At 45.2% G+C, this 19166-nt stretch overlaps 1 protein-coding gene across 3 annotated transcripts in view; it reads right to left on the bottom strand.

Moving 5' to 3' along the window:
- The window catches only part of ccdc149a (coiled-coil domain containing 149a), a 227162-nt gene that overhangs the window by 103850 nt on the left and 104146 nt on the right, over positions 1-19166 (bottom strand). For 2 of the 3 annotated variants that reach the window (XM_070863485.1, XM_070863493.1), the window contains exons 5-6: positions 18223-18339; positions 12214-12386 (exon numbers count right to left, since the gene is read on the bottom strand). In XM_070863485.1, coding sequence (XP_070719586.1) covers positions 12214-12386; positions 18223-18339 — 290 coding nt within the window. The remainder of the gene's footprint in view (positions 1-12213; positions 12387-18222; positions 18340-19166) is intronic. The other variant, XM_070863499.1, reaches the window with a different exon arrangement.

Below are 19166 nucleotides of genomic sequence, written 5' to 3'. Positions count from 1 at the left end.
ATTAGATTTAATATACAACAAAACAACAACCTGTATTTATATAGCACCATTAACGTAGTAAAACATCCCAAGGCACTTCACAGGAGTGTTATAAGACAAAACAAATAAATTTGACACCGAGCCACATAATAAGAAATTACGATGGATGACCAAAAGCTTGGTCAAAGAGGTAGGTTTTAAGGAGCGTCTTAAAGGAGGAAAGAGAGCTAAGGGCGGAGTGGTTGAGCAATTATATTCAGGGATGCTCAAGAGGGCAGAGTTTGAGGAGCGCAGACATTGCAGGGGGTTGAGAGGCTGAAGGAGATTACAGCCAAAGGGAGGGGTGAGGTCATGGAGGGATCTGTAAAGAAGGATGAGAATTTTGAAATTGAGGCGTTGCTTAACCAGGAGCCAATTTAGGACAGCGAGCACAGGGGTGACAGGTGAGCGGGACTTGGGCCATCGAGTTTTGGATGACCTCAAGTTTATGTAGAATAGAACGTGGGTGGCCAGCCAGGAGTGCGTTGGAGTAGTCAAATCTAGAGGTAACAAAGGCATGGATGAGGGTTTCAGCACCAGATGAGCTGAGGCAGGGGTGGATACAGGCCATATTACAGAGGTGTAAATAGGCTATTTTAGTTATGCCGTGTATATGTGGCCAGACGCTCATTTCAGGATCAAATATGACACCTAGGTTGCGAACAGTCTGGTTCTGCCTCAGACAGATTCTAGGGAGAGGATGGAGTCGATGGCCAGGGAATGTAGTTTGTGATGGAGACCAGACAATGTCTTTGATCTTCCCAATATTAATTACAGGCCATATTTTTATTAGTTTCCTACATTACAACAGTGACTACACTCCAAAAGTACTTAATTGGCTGTAAAGCGTTTTGAGACGTCCGGTGGTCATGAAAGGTGCTATATAAATCCAAGTCTCTCTTTCTTTCTTTACTAATGAGCCAGATTTGTAAACAGCCTAACAGTGCGTGAACATTTTTCTAACAAGACGATAAGATGATTTGAGTTCAATGTTGTTTTTGAAAGGGAGAAACACGAAACAGCTACTAAGTTTCTAGATTTCAGTAAGGCCGACTTCAATGGGATGAAACAAACCAGGAGCTAAATTGGATAGCCCCTGGAAACAGGTGCGGGAATCGCGATGTGCAATTAACCCATGCCCATTGGCTGTAACGAAGGGAGGACTCCATCTTTGTGCTGATTTCTGCGTGCAGCCAGCGCTAAACGCACTGTTCATTGGCTGCATGTTTCAGGAAGGGGCCCAAAATTGATACTTACTCGCACTACTTAAAGCTAGCCTGCACCTCTTAAAGGGGAGGTGCATGTAAATCGAGAGTCCGGTGGGAGCTGCATCTGACCTGGGAAACACACAAGAATGGCAGAACATGAGAGAATGGGCTTCCAGGTATTCCAACGCTGCACTGGATGTCTTGGAAAGGAGGAAGAGTTATCCAGTATCCAAAGGGGGGCGGCAGGGGAAAGGAGGACTTCCAGACACATGGTCAAAAGGCAGTAGAATCAGAGAGTCGTGGCACTCAATGCCAGGAATCTAGCCCGCAGGACCTGGATGCAGTGCCACAAAAGAAGTTTAATGACCTCACACGAGTGGTCAAGGTCAGTGAATGCATCTTCAAATGCCATATCCTACCAGCAACACCACGAGCCTTATCCACTTCTCAAATCATCACACCCCCATCACTCACCTACCAACAATTTCTATCAGGACCCATACCTAACATGCATATGCTTCACCACAGCCTCACACACTTAGCACTGTTGCAAGGCTCACACCCACATCTCACAGCTTGCACATACTGCCAGCTATTCAACCATGGCAGCCACATCACCCAAACATATTGCACGGCACTCATTGACACACTTCCCTCTCACTTGCAGGAGAAGGTGGCGCACAAGTGGCAGCAGGAGCTAACCAGCGGTGGGACAGGCGTGCCTGCATGTTCTAATTCCCATGGAGGAAATGGTGCTGGCTGTTATCGGAATGGCCATTGCTGAGGTCGTGGCCAACAGCGGGGCTGAAACCATTGAAAATGACAGTATCTTCATACCTATTCCTCCTTCTCACATCCCACTTCCCCCTCATTCCACAATCTGTTCTGATTTACAAGCTGCAGATGGTATAAACATGCATCACTTACTTTCCCCCCTCCCCACAACCATACCTTTGTGCCTTTTCCTTTCAGATACCAAAGAAGTGCAATGTGGCCAGGCAGTGGAGGAAGACCAAGAAGAGAGTGATGATGAAGACTCACCATCACTTGATTTCACACTTACAGCCATCAGCTCACATAGTGCACGTATCTTAGAGGATAGTTTAGAGGCATAACTTGCATGTGGTGAGACACCAGGCACAAGTGCGCTGCAGCCAGGTACAAGGATAGCACAGGTGCTAGCTCGGAGTGCAAAGTCGCACACTAGTTCTGCTGCAGGGACACAGATGAAAACTTCGAATGGCCCGGCTACAGAAGATGGCTGATGGGTGTATTTAGAAGGCTGCCAGAAAGCCTGCATTCAATGTCAAGGAGCATGGAGGAGTTCGAGCTTGGAGCCCATCCTTTCCAGCATGGAACTGGTGGGCAACTCCATTAGCATACTTGTGGACCCACCCATTCTGTAGCATCTGATGGCCGATGTCTCAGTTTCCATTGTAGAACAAGCAGCTTCCATCAAAAGTCTGAGTGCTGCAGTGGAAGCTCAGACTGAAGTCATGCAAGCTCAGACTGCTGCCATCATGGCTGCAGATACCAGTGTTCAAAGGGGCTTGCAGGCAATGTTCCCTGTAAGCTGTGCTTTGTTCTCCATGGTCTGTTTCTGCACATGTGTGGTATTTCCAATGAAAAAGCTTGTGAGTGGCCTGCCCGGGATTACAGCAAGGTCTTGCACACATGCAGCTTTGAGAGAGCATTCCTTGCAGGGTGTCACAGCAGTCCAGCCATCTGTCTTCCAACAGATTACAAGAATTGCTGAGGCATTGCCCTGGAAGAGTGGCAGTGGTGCCATGGAGCAGGAGCCTGAGGTCCTCTCTGAGGATGACAGTATTCTTCCTGCCATCTCTGCCACTCCGCCAGTGCCCTTGCTGTTGCCGGTCAGCCAGGCAGCTCAGACTGCTGCCGCCCATGCCGAGATGGTGCAGTCTGAAGCCGGGCCTTCCAGGCCCAGAGCTGCTCGAGGTCGTTCTCCAAGGCCATTTGCAGTCTCCGCCACTGAAAGTCAGCAGCCTTCCACCAGCTATGCTGCAACCACTGGGGTAGCACTTTGTAGGAGCACTATGACAGGCAATGACACATGGAGGACAGGCACTGAGGGAATGCTTAAGGGTGATTAGTTTACAATATGGTTTAAAGTTCGTATGCAATACGGCATGATTTCATTGATGAATGTCGTTTTAAATGTTTATTTTGTGATGGCTTTTATTTTTGCATTGTGGCCAAGATGATGATGTGATGATCAGTGACAGAGGGAAGGTAAGGAGTGTGACACTGTTGGTGACTGGGGAATTGGGGTTGCAGTTACTTATATCACACTCGAATGAGTTCTTCATGTATAGCCCAGCTAGGTTTCAGCCCTCGTCACCCAGTAGCCACCCTTTGGTTTTCTGTGCTGGTTGAAATGCAGCTGGCACAGCGGACTGCTGAAGAATGAAGGCATCATGACTGCTGCCAGGATACTGGGCATTGATCTGCATGATTCGGTGCCTATGGTCGTACACCAACTGGACATTGAGTGACTGGAATCCCTTTCGGTTCTGGTATATGGTAGAGTTGATATGCAGCACCCACAAAGCAATGTGTATGCAGTCAATCGCACCTTGCACCATGGATCTCTCGGGAAGGTCGGAGCGGATGAGCGGCTAGAGATCGTGGCGGAAGTGCAGCGAATGATTGGGGCAGAGGAGCGGTGAGAGATTGTGGCTGAGATTCGGCGAGTGATCGTGGCAGAGGTGCGGCGAATGTTTGGTGCGGAGGAGCAGCGAAAGGTCATGGTGGAGTGGTGAGAGATCTTGGCAGAGGTGTGGCGAATGTTTGTGGTGGAGGAGTGGCAAGAGATCATGGCGGAGGTGCAGCAAATGAGGGTACGGGGTCCAGAAGAGGCGAAAATCCAGGGGCAGCATGGGCCTGCCCACACTGCGATATGTGTGCGCACTAGGTCTGTGCAGCAGAGCAGGTCTCCAGTCGTCACGGTTAACCCTTGCCACTGGATAAAGGCCTGGCTCTGTCAAGCCCGTGTGGTGGTTGATGTGCAACGGACACCACACGTTAAAGTAATCCACGCACAGGCATCTTCCACCCCTGGAGTTCAGGACTAGAATATCGGGTCCTTCATTGAAACATCTGTGAACTCATCCCTTTTGGTGTGGAAGCAAGTCATCCTCGTTCGAGGGACCGCCTATGATGATGATGATGCATCATGGAGAAGCCTGTAATCCTCGTAATCACTCATGCTCGCTACGCCTTCTTGTCTTTGGCAAAAGAGAATGAAATTAAGTTAGGTCTTTTTCAATAGAGAGCCTCAATGACCTCCCTTATTCCCTATTGGACAGCAAACTGCGAGATGTTGCAAATATCTCCAGCTCCAGTCAGGAAGGAGTCGGACGTTTAAAAGTTCATCACTACAGTCACCTTCACATCCACTGGTAATGCGGTTCTTGCTCTGCATGGAGGTTGGTGTTGTGGCTGCAGCAGTTGGCAGATTTCAGTGAAGATCTCCTTAATAAAATGCAGACATCTCATGCACTGTTCCTCTCTGAGGTTCAGGTAATAGAATTGTGTACAGACCACCAAACAGTAGTAGTGAGGTTAAAGACAGCATCAAATAAGAAATTAGGGATGCGTGCAATAAAGGTACAGCAGTTATCATGGGCGACTTTAATCTACATATAGATTGGGCTAACCAAACTGGGAGCAATACAGTGGAGGAGGATTTCCTGGAGTGTATTAGGGATGGTTTTCTAGACCAATATGTCGAGGAACCAACGAGAGGGCTGGCTATCCTAGACTGGGTGATGTGTAATGAGAAGGGACTAATTAGCAATCTTGTTGTGCGAGGCTCCTTGGGGAAGAGTGACCATAATATGGAGAAACTCTTTATTAAGATGGAGAGTGACACAGTTAATTCAGAGACTAGTGTCCTGAACTTAAGGAAAGGTAACTTCGATGGTATGAGACGTGAATTGGCTAGAATAGACTGGCAAATGATACTTAAAGGGTTGAGAGTGGATAGGCAATGGCAAACATTTAAAGATCACATGGATGAACTTCAACAATTGTACATCCCTGTCTGGAGTAAAAAAAACAGGGAAGGTGGCTCAAATCCCCTAGCTATGAAGGCCAACATACCATTTGCGGGGAAGTGTTAAATCCAAGGAAGAGGCATATAAATTGGCCAGAAAAAACAGCACACCTGAGGACTGGGAGAAATTTAGAATTCACCAGAGTACTTAAGGAAGTGGCCCTCGAAATAGTGGATGCATTGGTGATCATTTTCCAACAGTCTATCGACTCTGGATCAGTTCCTATGGACCGGAGGGTAGCTAATGTAACACCACTTTTTAAAAAAGGAGGGAGAGAGAAAACGGGTAATTATAGACCAGTTAGCCGGACATCAGTAATGGGGAAAATGTTGAAATCAATTATTAAAGATGAAATAGCAGTGCCAGGATCGGTCCAAGTCAGCATGAATTTATGAAAGGGAAATCATGCTTGAAAAATCTTCTGAAATTTTTTGAGGATGTAACTAGTAGAGTGGACAAAGGTAAACCAGTGGATGTGGTGTATTTGGACTTTCAAAAGGCTTTTGACAAGGTCCCACACAAGAGATTGATGTGCAAACTTAAAGCACGTGGTATTGGGGGTAATGTACTGAGGTGGATAGAAAACGGTTGGCAGACAGGATGCAGAGAGTCGGGATAAACGGGTCTTTTTCAGAATGGCAGGCAGTGACTAGTGGGGTGCCGCAGGGCTCAGTGCTGGGACCCCAGCTCTTTACAATATACATTAATGATTTAGATGAAGGAATTGAGTGTAATATCGCCAAGTTTGCAAGTGACACTAAGCTGGGTGGTGGTGTGAGCTGTGAGGAGGACGCTAAGAGGCTGCAGGGTGACTTGGACAGGTTAGGTGAGTGGGCAAATGCATGGCAGATGCATATAATGTGGATAAATGTGAGGTTATCCACTTTGGGGGCAAAAAACATGAAGGCAGAATATTATCTGAATGGCGGCAGATTAGGAAAAGGGGAGGTGCAACGAGACCTGGGTGTCATGGTACATCAGTCATTGAAAGTTGGCATGCAGGTACAGCAGGCGGTGAAGGCAGCAAATGGTATGTTGGCCTTCATAGCTATGGAATTTGAGTATAGGAGCAGGGAGGTCTTACTACAGTTGTATAAGGCCTTGGTGATGCCTCACCTGGAATATTGTGTTCAGTTTTGTTCCCCTAATCTGAGGAAGGAGGTTCTTGCTATTGAGGGAGTGCAGCGAAAGTTCACCAGAATGATTCCCAGGACGGCTGGACTGACATATGAGGAGAGACTGGATCGACTGGGCCTCTATTCACTGGAGTTTAGAAGGGTGAGAAGGGATCTCATATAAACATAAATTTCTGACGGGACTGGACAGGTTATATGCAGGAAGAATGTTCCCGATGTTGGGGAAGTCCAGAAGCAGAGGACACAGTCTAAGGATAAGGGGCAAGCCATTTAGGACTGAGATGAGGAGAAACTCCTTCACTCAAAGAGCTATTAACCTATGGAATTCCCTACCGTAGAGAGTTGTTGTTGCCAGTTCATTGGATATATTCAAGAGGGAGTTAGATGTGGCCCTTACGGCTAAAGGGATCAAGGGGTATGGAGAGAAAGCAGGAAAGGGATACTGAGGTGAATGATCAGCCATGATCTTATTGAATGGTGGTGCAGGCTCGAAGGGCCGAATGGCCTAGGTCCTGCACCTATTTTCTATATTTCTATGTTTCTCTGCTCCTTGACACCCTGGGAGGATATGGCCTCCTGCTGAGAGCCCTTCTACCCATCCCCCCTCTTCTCACAGCTTGTCCTACCCTCTGCTCATTCTCCTAGTCATTCTGTATTCCAAGAGGAAGGCCTACTAATGAGACCATTTCTAAGAGCAACTGGTTTGTGAAGAAGCCTTGAAGTCAGCAAAAAGTACTTCAGCACCTGTCACACCACTCCCTGTAGACTTTTGAAAGAACTATTAAAAGCAAGAAAAATCTGTAAAATTGTAGCAACAGCTAGAAGAAATCAACCAGCAACTAAGCTGTAAGTAGTTGATGATCTCTTGAAATAGCGCTGGTGGGGCAGGAAGCGGGGGGAGTGGGGGTGGGGGGGGGGGGGGTTCTTCTGCTGCTTAAAGTGGTTCACCTGTGTGAGCTTAAGAGAGGGTGGCAGATGGAGAATTGAGCTTCAAAATGGCAGCGCTAGCGTTAAATCAGTGTTGCATACTGATTGGCGTCTCTGCATACTTCCAGTGGATGTTCAACACGTGTACAGTAACACTTTTACCAAGATGGCGTCTGGCGCGCATCACATCAGAAGTGGAAGCATGCGCAACGGATGCCATTTTGGATCCCTAAAGGCACTCGTACCACCCAAAAAACGGGTGCTATCAAGCCCAATTTCTTACCAGACTGTCCACAATAAACTGGCAAATCTGCTAATAGGTAAAATGACAGAAGATCAGTGGGAGGTGTTCAAAAAAGAATTTAAGGTGATATAGAACCAGTTTATACCCTTAAGGGGCAAGAGCTCTACTTGCCAAAAAAAAAGCCATTGATAACTAAAGAGGTAAAATACAAAATAAAACTAAAAAAAAGCATACAAGAATGCAAAAACCAGCACAGATTCTGGCAAACAGTAAAGGGTGACAAAGAGCTACAAAAAGGGAGTATGAAAAGAAACTTGTAAGGGATATCAAAAATCAACACAACAAATTGACAATTATAGTAGGAAAAAGAGGGTGGTTAAGAGCAATGTGAGCCCCTTAAAAACTGATAATGGTGATTTTATAAATGAAAGTAAGGAAATGTTTAATAATTCCTTTGTGTCAGTATTTACAGTGGAGGAAGAGGATAGTATGCTGGACACCCCAAGGAAACTAATTTTGAATCAGGGACAGGGGCTCACCATAATTAGCAAATTAACAGTAATGAATAAAATAATGGGATTAAAGAGTGACAAATCCCCACGACCAGATGATTTCATCCCAGGGGTTTAAAAAGGAATTGGGTGAGAACATTACAGATGCCCTAACTGTGATCTTCCAAAGTTCTCTTCATTCAGGAATCATTCCTTTAGTTCAAAAATTGCACATGTCATTTCACTATTTAAGGAAGGTGAAAGGGGGAAAACAGGGAACTATTAGCCTAAGCAGTTAGCCCAACATCTGTTGTCGGGAAATTACTAAAAAGTCTATAATTAAGGATAAAGTGACTAAACACCTTGAAAATTTTCAGCTAATCGTTGAGAGCCAGCATGGACATGTAAAGGGTAGGTCATATCTGACAACCTGATTGAATTTTTTGAAGAGGTGACTAAAGTAGGGGACAGGGGGATGTCTATGGATGTTATTTATATGGACTTCCATAAGGCATTCAATAAAGTCCCTCATGAAAGACTGTTAGCTAAAGTTGAAGCTCATGGCATTGAGGGTAAATTATTGACCTGGTTCGGAGTTTGGCTGGGGGCAGGAGGCAGAGTATAGAGTTAATGGGTAGGTACTCTAATTGCCAGGATGTGACTGGAGATATCCCGCAGGGATCTGTGTTGGGGTCTCAACTATTCACAGTATTTATTAATGATTTAGATGATGGGATAGAGAGTCGCATATGCAAGTTTGCTGATGACACAAAGATAGGCGGCATTGTAAGCAGTGTAGATTGAAACATTAAATTACAAAGAGATATTAATAGATTAAGTGAATGGGTAAAACTGTGGCAAATGGATTTCAATGTAGGCAAGTGTGAGGTCAGCTACAGTCAACCTAAAAAGGATAGAACATGGTACTTTCTAAATGGTTTAAAAGCTGGAAACAGTGGAAGTCCAAAGCAACTTAGGGGTCCATGTACATAGATAATTAAAATGTCAGACAGGTTCAAAAAATAATCAAAAAGGCTAAAGGAATGGCCTTTATATCTAGATTAGAATGCAAGGGGTTAGAGGTCATGCTACAGCTATACAAAGCTCTGTTTAGACCACACCTGAAGTACTGTGTTCAGTTCTGGGCACCACACCAGGATATACTGGCCTGGGAGGGAGTGCAGCATCGAGAATGATAGCTGGACTCTAAGGGTTAAATTACAAGGAGAGTATACAAACTAGGGTTGTATTCCCTGGGATTTAGACGATTAAGGGGTGATTTGATCAAAGTTTTCAAGATATTAAAAGGAAATGATAGAGTAGATAGAGAGAAACTATTTCCGCTGGTTAGGGAATCTAGGACTAGGGGATATAGCCTAAAATTTAGAGCCAGGACTTTCAGGAATTAAGTTAGGAAGCATTTCTACACGTCAAAGGTGGTAGAAGTTTGGAACTCTCTACCGCAAACAGCATTTGACACTGCGTTAGTTGTCCATTTTAAATCTGAGATTGATAGATTTCTCTTAACCAAAGGTATTAAGGGATATGGAGCAAAGGTGGGTATTTAGAGTTAGGTCACAGTTTAGCCATGATCTAATTGAAGCAGGCTCGAGGGGCTAAATGGCCTACTTCTGTTCGTATGTAATGTTCCTTGGGCGCCTCCAATCACAGTATTTCATGTTTTTAGTGACATTACATTAAAGAATGCATGCCAGGGTAATCAACAGCTATTGCATCCAGACTGACCACACCCACTAAGATGCCACCAATCACACCTGCTGGCCCTGGCAAAGCTACATGGCAATAGCAGTGCAGAGCTGTCTTCACAAGATCACGGTCAGGAAGCAAATTGCTGAGCTGTTCCATCTGCTGCAAGGACACACAGTTACCTTACAGCATAAGGCTAGCACATCCAGTGACAGTAACAGTCAGCTCTGCCTGAAACTTGCCTCAAACACTTTGTAGGCATGCTGATCTGTGGGTGTGATGCCGTGAAATGGCACAGAGGGCAATATTCCTCACAGGCACCTCAGCAGCACTAACTCTACTTTACCACCCTCAAACAGCAAGGTGATCTCTGGGCTGCTCCATCACTTGCCTGCACCTTAGGATTCCCCTTCTCTCCTTTTTGTGTGTCACTTCTTAGCCCCCTCCTCTTTTAGCTTTGGCAAAGGTTAGTAAAGGGTTGAGATGTCCTCTGAACCTTCCCAAAGAGGTTTTGGAATTTTTTTCCCCAATTCCCCTTTAATTATCCCCAGCCCTTTAAATTTCATTTCCATACTATTTGCTACTCACAATACTGATATGCTCCCTGAAGGTACACATGATGATGATGATAATGAGCTGATCTCAGAAAGCTGAGTGAAAATAGCACTGTTTTATTCATACCAGAAAAAAAACTGTTTTTAACCATTTTGTGTAAACTGGACCCATATCAGAAAATCTACGCTTCAGTGTCAATGGCTTGTTATTTAAGTGTGACATTTATGCTCTTACAAAACATCACTCACTGGCAAAGATATTCAAGTGGGAATGAGACTGTCAAAAGGAAGTCAAAAGAAAAATGAGCTTTATTGTGAGATGTGCCCTTTTAAACAGAAAGAAAGAAATGGCAGGATTTGAAAATGAAGTTTAAAAATAGTGCACGACCCATTTTTCCCTGAGCAGATGCAAAGCAATAGGAGAATGGGGCAGGAGAGAAAGCTTTTCTGACAAATGGTTACCACCCTCTTTCTGCCATTAGTACTATGAGGTTCTTGAGAAAGTCTCAAACACATACACAAGAACTATATGAATTTAGTGCTGAAATAGTCTAGAAACTGTTGAAACTGTATATGCAACCAATTATTGATGAAGTGTATGGTAATTAACCAGTGCAACCTCTACAAGCACTATCGATTTCTTTGCAACATCATAAAAATCATTCCATTACAATAGAAAACCTTCCTTGGTGATTCCAGTTTGATTGTCGGTGGCGTTTAGGAAGGATTTATCTTCAACCATATTTGGTCATTCTTCAAAATTTAGTGTATGAGTACATTCAGATTTGTATAATGTTCAATGTTGTCCAAACTTGAATTTCAATTTAACTGCTTCTGACAGACTACATCAGGGGTATCTAAGTTATAGCCTGTGGACCACCTGTGGTCACTGACCCATGGCAATCTGTCTCATGAAACTCAAGGCAACTTAGTCCAATTTGCACTTATATTTCATACTCGCTAGTTTGTCTAATTTGAATTACATGGGCTAAAATCAAAGCACCAAGGGATGTATGCAAATTACTGGGTACTTGGACTTAAATTTCAAATGTTCCATTGTACATATCCATGCAGACCATCAAGATAAAAGACTTTGCCATTTCTGCAGTACATTAAAAAAATCCTCAATGAGGAAGTGCAGAACACAGAAGGCCCAACATCTTCCTCATGAATTAATCAATTCTATTTGCCAGTTCCCCATTGAATATTCCATTTATACAATGCATTTATATTTTTTAGTTCACTTTTAGAATAGGAACTATTACAGCACAGAATGTGCTCTAATAGATTTCATTAGATCAGGTGACCTGCCTCTCACCTCCTCCCTTGACCAGCTGCCATCTGAAAATTCCCTATGAATTGAACTGTCTTGATTGAGGTTCCAGCATCAACTTATGGTCTGTGCTAGTCAGATCATTTCTCAGCAAGGCTAGTTTTAGGGACCTAAATAACTTGAATTCAAATAAGAAAATAGCCAACTTATCAGTGGCCTCCACTGGAAAGTGTGCATATGTGGATACTTGATGGGGACAGGGTTGATTTGCGTGTGGTAACTTCCACAGTCAAGCATCATACCAACCCTCAGTGCCCAATCTCACATGTGAAAAATGGTCACTGAGAGAAGTACCAGAGAGAGGCTTTTGTGGGACCACATGCTAACAGTCAGCACCTTCAGGAGAGGAACGAATAAAAATGAGAAAATTGGGGGAAAATATTCCCATTTATCTCATGCATTTAGAATAAATTACACATTTTATACTTTGATAATAATAACCATGCATGTGGTATAAAGAATTATTCACTTGCTATTTGCCATAAGTAAACAAACTTAAGAGAAGAACTCGGTCACCTGTTCTCCATGCACAATGCATCCACATCAATTATACGGGTTTCATGTCCTCCAAGAATATGGTTAATTTCTTGATTTAGACGGTCAGATTTCTCCTGGTAGAAAGAGCGTTCGACTTTAACATCATGAAGCTCATCCACCGCTGCTTGATGATCATGATCCAAGCGTTCAATCTGCAATAAAACAAAAATACTGGGGAGTCGCTGGACATATTTAACCCATTTACCCAAAACATTATGAAAAGTTCTGTTGTTTGAAATTTTAAATAGGAGAAGCATGTCTATAAACACATTCAAATTTACATAAGAACATAAGAAATAGGAGCAGGAGTAGGCCATATGGCCCCTCGAGCCTGCTTCGCCATTTAATACAATCATGGACTGAGGTCAACTTCCCTGCCCGCTCCCCATAATCTCTTAATTCCTTATCGGTTAAGAAACTGTCTATCTCTGTCTTAAATTCGTTCAATGTCCCAGCTTCCACAGCTCTCTGAAGCAGCAAATTCCATAGATTTACAACCCTCAGAAGAAATTCCTCCTCATCTCAGTTTTAAATGGGGTGGGTCTTATTCTAAGATCATGCCCTCTAGTTCTAGTCTCCCCTATCAGTGGAAACATTCTCTTTGCTTCCACCATGTCAAACCCCCTCATAATCTTATTTGTTTCAAGAAGATCACCTCTCATTCTTCTGAATTCCAATGAGTAGAGGCCCAACCTACTCAACCTTTCCTCATAAGTCAACCCCCTCATCTCCGGAATCAACCTAGTGAACGTTCTCTGAACTGCCTCCAAAACAATTATATCCTTTCGTAAATATGGAAACCAAAACTGTATCCAGTATTCCAGGTGTAGCCTCACCAATACCCTGTATAACTGTAGCAAGACTTCCCTGCTTTTATACTCCATCTTTGCAATAAAGACCAAGAATCCATGGGCCTTCCTGATCATTTGCTGTACCTGCATACTATCCTTTTGTGTTTCATGCACAAGTACCCGCAGGTCCTGCAGCACTTTGCAATTTTTCTCCATTTAACTTGTTCTTTGGCAGAAAAAAACCAAAGAGCATGACTTCACACTTTCCAACATTATACTCCATCTGCCAATTTTTTTCCCCACTCACTTAGCCTGTCTATGTCCTTTTGCAGATTTTTTGTGTCCTTCTTACACATTGCTTTTCCACCCATCTTTGGGCCCAAGTTTCCACACGCGCCTAGAACGGCGCAGTCCCGACCTGGACGCCCATTTTCGCGCCACAAAGTGCGCCTAAAAAAATCCTCGGTATTCTCCACCTACTTGCAGGTCCTCCGGCCCTCGGCACAGCCAGCACGAGCTGTGGGGGGGCGGAGCCAGGTCCCTGCACTGAAAACAGTGCCGGGACCTCTGCACATGCGCGCTACAGTGGGCACGCAAGTGCAGTAGCTCCAGGCGCCGAACTGTGTGGGATGGGCCCGAAGCACGCAGCCCCTAGCCCTGGCTGAATGGCCTCACTGGGGCTGCGTGAATAAGGCTCCTCCCACAGCCAGCTCCTGCTCCCCCTCCCCCCCCTCGACCAGGCCCGACACCCGCTCCCCCCCCTGCCCCCGCCTCCGGACCAGACCAGACCCGACACCCGCTCCCCCCCACCCCCTGCCTCCGGACCAGACCAGACCCGACACCCGCTTCCTCCCCTGCCCCCGCCTCCGGACCAGACCAGACCCGACACCCGCTCCCCCCCACCCCCTGCCTCCGGACCAGACCAGACCCGACACCCGCTCCCCCCCACCCCCTGCCTCCGGACCAGACCAGACCCGACACCCGCTCCCCCCCACCCCCTGCCTCCGGACCAGACCAGACCCGACACCCGCTCCCCCCCACCCCCTGCCTCCGGACCAGACCAGACCCGACACCCGCTCCCCCCCACCCCCTGCCTCCGGACCAGACCAGACCCGACACCCGCTCCCCCCCACCCCCTGCCTCCGGACCAGACCAGACCCGACACCCGCTTCCTCCCCCGCCCCCCCCCCGCCTGCCTCCAGACCAGACCCGACACCCGCTTCCCCCCCCCCCCCCCGCCTCCGGACCAGACCCGACACCCGCACCCCCCCCCCGCCGACTGACCCGACTCGACCTGCGCTCCTGTTCCCGCTCCCCGCCCCCCCGACTGGACCCGACCCGACCCGCGCTCCCGCCCCCCCGCCACTGGACCCGACCCGACTCCCGCTCACGGACTGGATCCGACCTGACCTCCCCCCGTCCCTCCCTCTCTCTCTCTCTCTCTCTCTCTCTCCCTCCCTCCCCCCCCTCTCTCCCTCTCCCTCTCCCTCTCCCTCCCCCCCTCCCTCTCTCTCCCCCCTCCCTCTCTCTCCCCCCTCCCTCTGCCCCCCCCCCCTCTCTCTCCCTCTCTCTCTCTCCCCCCGACCCGAACCGAACCTCCCCTCCCCGACCCAACCCAACGCCACCTACCTGTAAATCTGGTGCTGGGGACAGTTCAGCCTTCGGTCCCGAAAGGCCTGCCTGAAGCACTTTCACACAGGTAGGAAGATGGTTTATTTAATCTTTTCTTTGCTTATAAATGTTTATTCAGGTTGGATTTATTTGTATAATATTTGTATAAGTATAAATAAGGATTTATTGTAGAATTTAATGACTTCCCTCCCCCCCCCCCCCCCCCCCCCACCTCGTTCTGGACGCCTAATTTGTAATCTGCGCCTGATTTTTTAATGTGTAGAACAGGTTTTTTCAGTTCTACAAAAATCTTCACTTGCTCCATTCTACTTTAGTTTGGAGTACGTTTTCACTGTGGAAACTTTCAAATCAGGCGTCAGTGGCCGGACACGCCCCCTTTTGAAGAAAAAATTCTGTTCCAAAGTAGAACTGTTCTACCTGACTAGAACGGCAGAAAAAAAAATGTGGAGAATTGCGATTTCTAAGATAGTCTGTTCTCCACCAGTTGCTCCTAAAAATCAGGCGCAAATCATGTGGAAACTTGGGCCCATAGTATCATCAGCAAACTCGGCTACGTTACACTCGGTCCTTTCTTCCAAGTCGTTAATATAGATTGTAAATAGTTGGGGTCCCAGCACTGATCCCTGCGGCACCCTACTAGTTACTGATTACCAACCAGAGAATCTCTTTTCTGTTAGTTAGCCAATCCTCTAGCCATGCTAACATATTACCCCCAACCCCATGAACTTTTATCTTGTGCAGTAACCCTTTGTGTGGCACCTTGTCAAATTTCTTCTGGAAGTCCAAATACACCACATCCACTGGTTCCCCTTTATCCACCCTGTTCATTACATCCTCAAAGAATTCCAGCAAATTTGTCAAATATGACTTTCCCTTCATAAATCCATGCTGACTCTGCCTGACCAAATTATGCTTTTCCAAATGTCCTGCTACTGCTTCTTTAATAATGGACTTCAACATTTTCCCAACCACAGATGTTAGGCTAACTGGTCTATAGTTTCCTGCTTTTTGTCTGCCTCCTTTTTTTTTTATAAATAGGGGCGTTACATTTGCAGTTTTCCAATCTGCTGGGACCTCCCCAGAATCCAGGGAATTTTAGTAAATTACAACCAATGCATCCACTATCCCTGTCGCTACTACTCTTATGACCCGAGGATGCAAGCCATCAGGTCGAGGGGATTTATCCGCCTTTAGTCCCATTATCTTACTGAGTACCACCTCCTTAGTTATTGTGTTAAGTTCCTTCTTCCCCCCCCTCCCCCATAGCCCCTTGACTATCCACTGTTTGGTTATTTTTAGTGTCCTCTACCATAAAGACTGATTGAACAAATATTTGTTCAGAGTTTCTGCCATCTCCATGTTCCCCATTACTAGTTCCCCGATCTCGTCCTCTAAGGGACCAACCTTTACTTTAGCCACGCTTTTTTCCTTTTTATATACCAGAGAAACTCTTCCTATCTGTTTTTATATTTCGTGCTAGTTTACTTTCATAGTCTATCTTCCCTTTCTTAAATCATTTTTTTAGTCATTCTTTGCTGGCTTTTAAAAGCTTCCCAATCTTCTGTCCTCCCACAAGTTTTGGCCACTTTGTATGCCCTTGTTTTTAAATTGGATACCGTCCTTTATTTCTTTAGTTAGCCATGGATGGCTATCTTTTCTTTTACACCCTTTTCTCCTCACTGGAATATATTTTTCGAGAGTTGTGAAATATCTCCTTAAATGTACGCCACTGTTCATCAACCGTCCTACACTTTAATCTATTTTCCCAGTCAACTTTAGCTGACTTTAAAACTGAACTTAATCGTTTTTTTATAAGCATCTATACTGTAATTACTTCTTGTAAACACAAATAAGCCTCAGTGTAATTGCTCACCTGTGTGTATTGTTTTTTTTATCAAATTAAGTTGTCATTTACATGCCAATGGTCATGCAGTTTGTGTAACTAGTAAATTGAAGTTACAGGGATACCAGTCATTCTAAGGGATAAAAAGGACATTATATCTGGGAGTCCATGTGACTTTTCAATCACATACCCCCAAAAAGTGCTAAGATGGTTTTGCCTACCTATATGTCTCTCCCTCACCCGCCCCCCCCCCCCTCCCCACACATGGGTCCTAGACACCAGTGATGAAGTATGCTGGAGCAAAAGAGAAAATCCAGGAAAGGATCGTCTGTGTGAAATTATCTTTATGCTTACAACACCATCACAACCTTGGACTTCTACAGCACTTTCTGTGGACAGGAAGTCATTTCAAAGTGCTTTACATTGAAGAGGAAAATCTGTGGGCACCCAGCAGCAAGAAACCAATGGTAACCAGGTTGAGAGACTGAATGTATAGTTGAAGAAAAGGGTTTTGAGGAGGTAAATGAAAGCAAAGATGGAGGAAGCAAGAGAGAGAGTTTGAGAGGACTGGGCTGAAAAAAACTGCTACCAATAGTAGAATGAAGGGAACAGAGAACACGAGAACAAAGAGTATCTTAATGTTGGAAGACCATGGGGTGCACGTTGTGATCCCTGACCAGAGGAAATCACTAAGATAAGGTGAGATGAGGCAATGGAAAGAGTTGAAGATAAAAATGACAGACTTAAACTCAATGCACTAGTGCATGAGGAGATGGAAAGAATAGGGTGATAGAAGTTTGGGATTTTTAATGGGTTAGGTCACAAACTCTGCTATTCTAAATGGGTTGTAATTTGTGGAGGGGGGTCATCTGGGAGAGCATTAGAGAAGTTGAGCCATGAGGTGATAGGTATAGACTAGGTCTCAATGTGGTGGGGGAAGTAGGAGTGGCAGAGGCAGGAAATGTCATGGAGGTGGAAGCAAGTGATCTTGGCAATGGAATGAATATGGGGGAAGGTGCTCAGCTCAGAGTCAAGCATTACACATTAAACTTCCACCCCTTTTATGACCCAGGCTGAGTTTGCAGCCGTGGAGGTTGATGAAGTCAAGTCCAGAGGCATGCAGGTGCTAGCGGGAGGACGATTTTCATCTTGCCTATATTGAGCAGCAGCGAATTTTGATTGATCGAAGTCTTCACGCTTGGGAGCTAGTTAGAGAGTACAGCATTAACCTTTGATAAATGGAGGAGGCAGAGATGAGCAGCGTCAGCATCAATGTGAACGCCAACCCCATTCTGGATGATGCCACCAGGGCGGGGGGCGGGGGGGGCATATAAATGATGAAGAGGAATGGACTAAAGATGCAGTGCAGAGTACAATGGAGGTGGCAGACAAGACAGGAAGATAAACTATTGGAGGTGATGTAGTGCCTTTGTTGCAGCAGGCATCAGTAGATCCTGGAAACAGCAGTGCCAGAGGAGGAGTTCCTAATGGAAAAGATGAAGTATTTGACAATGTTGTTGTCAAAAGGTGGCGGAGAGGTTGAGAAGGATGAGCATAAACAGTGAAAAAAGATTGCAGTTGCACAGGATGTTATGTGTGACTTTGACAAGTGCAGTCTAGGTACTGTGTGCGGGTAAAAACAATGAGACATATGAGTGTAGCTGATTAAATAATAATAATTTTAAAAATGTAATCATGAAAAGTGTAAATAGAAGTTTGTACCTGTTCACGTGTTTTTTCCAACTGCTGAACAAGGTCCTCGCGCTCGTGTGCAGGAAAATGACGAGCCCCTACTTCTTCATCACCTAAGCGCTGTTTTGCAATAGTCATCCTTAGGAGCTCAAGAAGAGAGAGAATAGAATGATCATCACAGCCACTGGTTTATGGTCATTCAATAAGTCAAATTCAATTTTTTTTATTAGGTTCTTATTCATGTTTTAGGGATTGGAATCTCCAATTCTGTCCATTATTCTGCTAAAACTTCAAACTAGTGGCCTTGATCATTATAATGATCAGTTTATCAGTCTGAACAACACTTTTTATTCAGGATGATGTTTAATAGACCTTTTATGATATGCCATTGATCTCAATTGGTTGTAAAGATCAATGGCCCTTTCACAGCACATCAATTTAAGAGCCCTTAAAAGTTCATTGATTTAGCTGCGCAAGCATTCTCAAAAAACTGATTTAGAAATGTAGCATTTTCCCAATACTTTCTAAGTATGTTATAATAGTGCTACAGAAACTAGTTATCCTTTTCTTTTGCTCCACAAGATAGAAAATGTGGATTATAACACTACAGCCTAACAGAGAGTTAGGGGAGAATTTTAAACTCCCATGGACGGGAGAAGGTCGGGGTTAAATCATTAAATTTGCAAAACGCGACTCCAACCTGTCGTGAATGCCCCCATTACTGTTTTAACATCAGCGGAGATCGGAGAGTCCGATATTATAATATTCAAATGAGACTGCTCTCCTGAGATTTTGCCAGCGATTTGAAATTAATGCTTCCTGCACAGGTTTCCCGGGGTTCGGGAAGCTCGTCAGTAAAATGGACGCGAGACTTGAGCAGCACTTCATGGAAATGATTAAAGGTCTTGGGCTGGATTTTTGGCTTGTTGCTGCCTCTGTTTTAGTGGCAATAGCGGTGGTAAGCACTTGCAGGC

This window comes from Pristiophorus japonicus, chromosome 2 (assembly GCF_044704955.1).
Source record: "Pristiophorus japonicus isolate sPriJap1 chromosome 2, sPriJap1.hap1, whole genome shotgun sequence".
NCBI classification, from domain to species: domain Eukaryota; kingdom Metazoa; phylum Chordata; class Chondrichthyes; family Pristiophoridae; genus Pristiophorus; species Pristiophorus japonicus.
The sequence above is the reverse complement of the archived record's forward strand: the minus strand, read 5'-3'. Positions and strand labels throughout refer to the sequence as shown.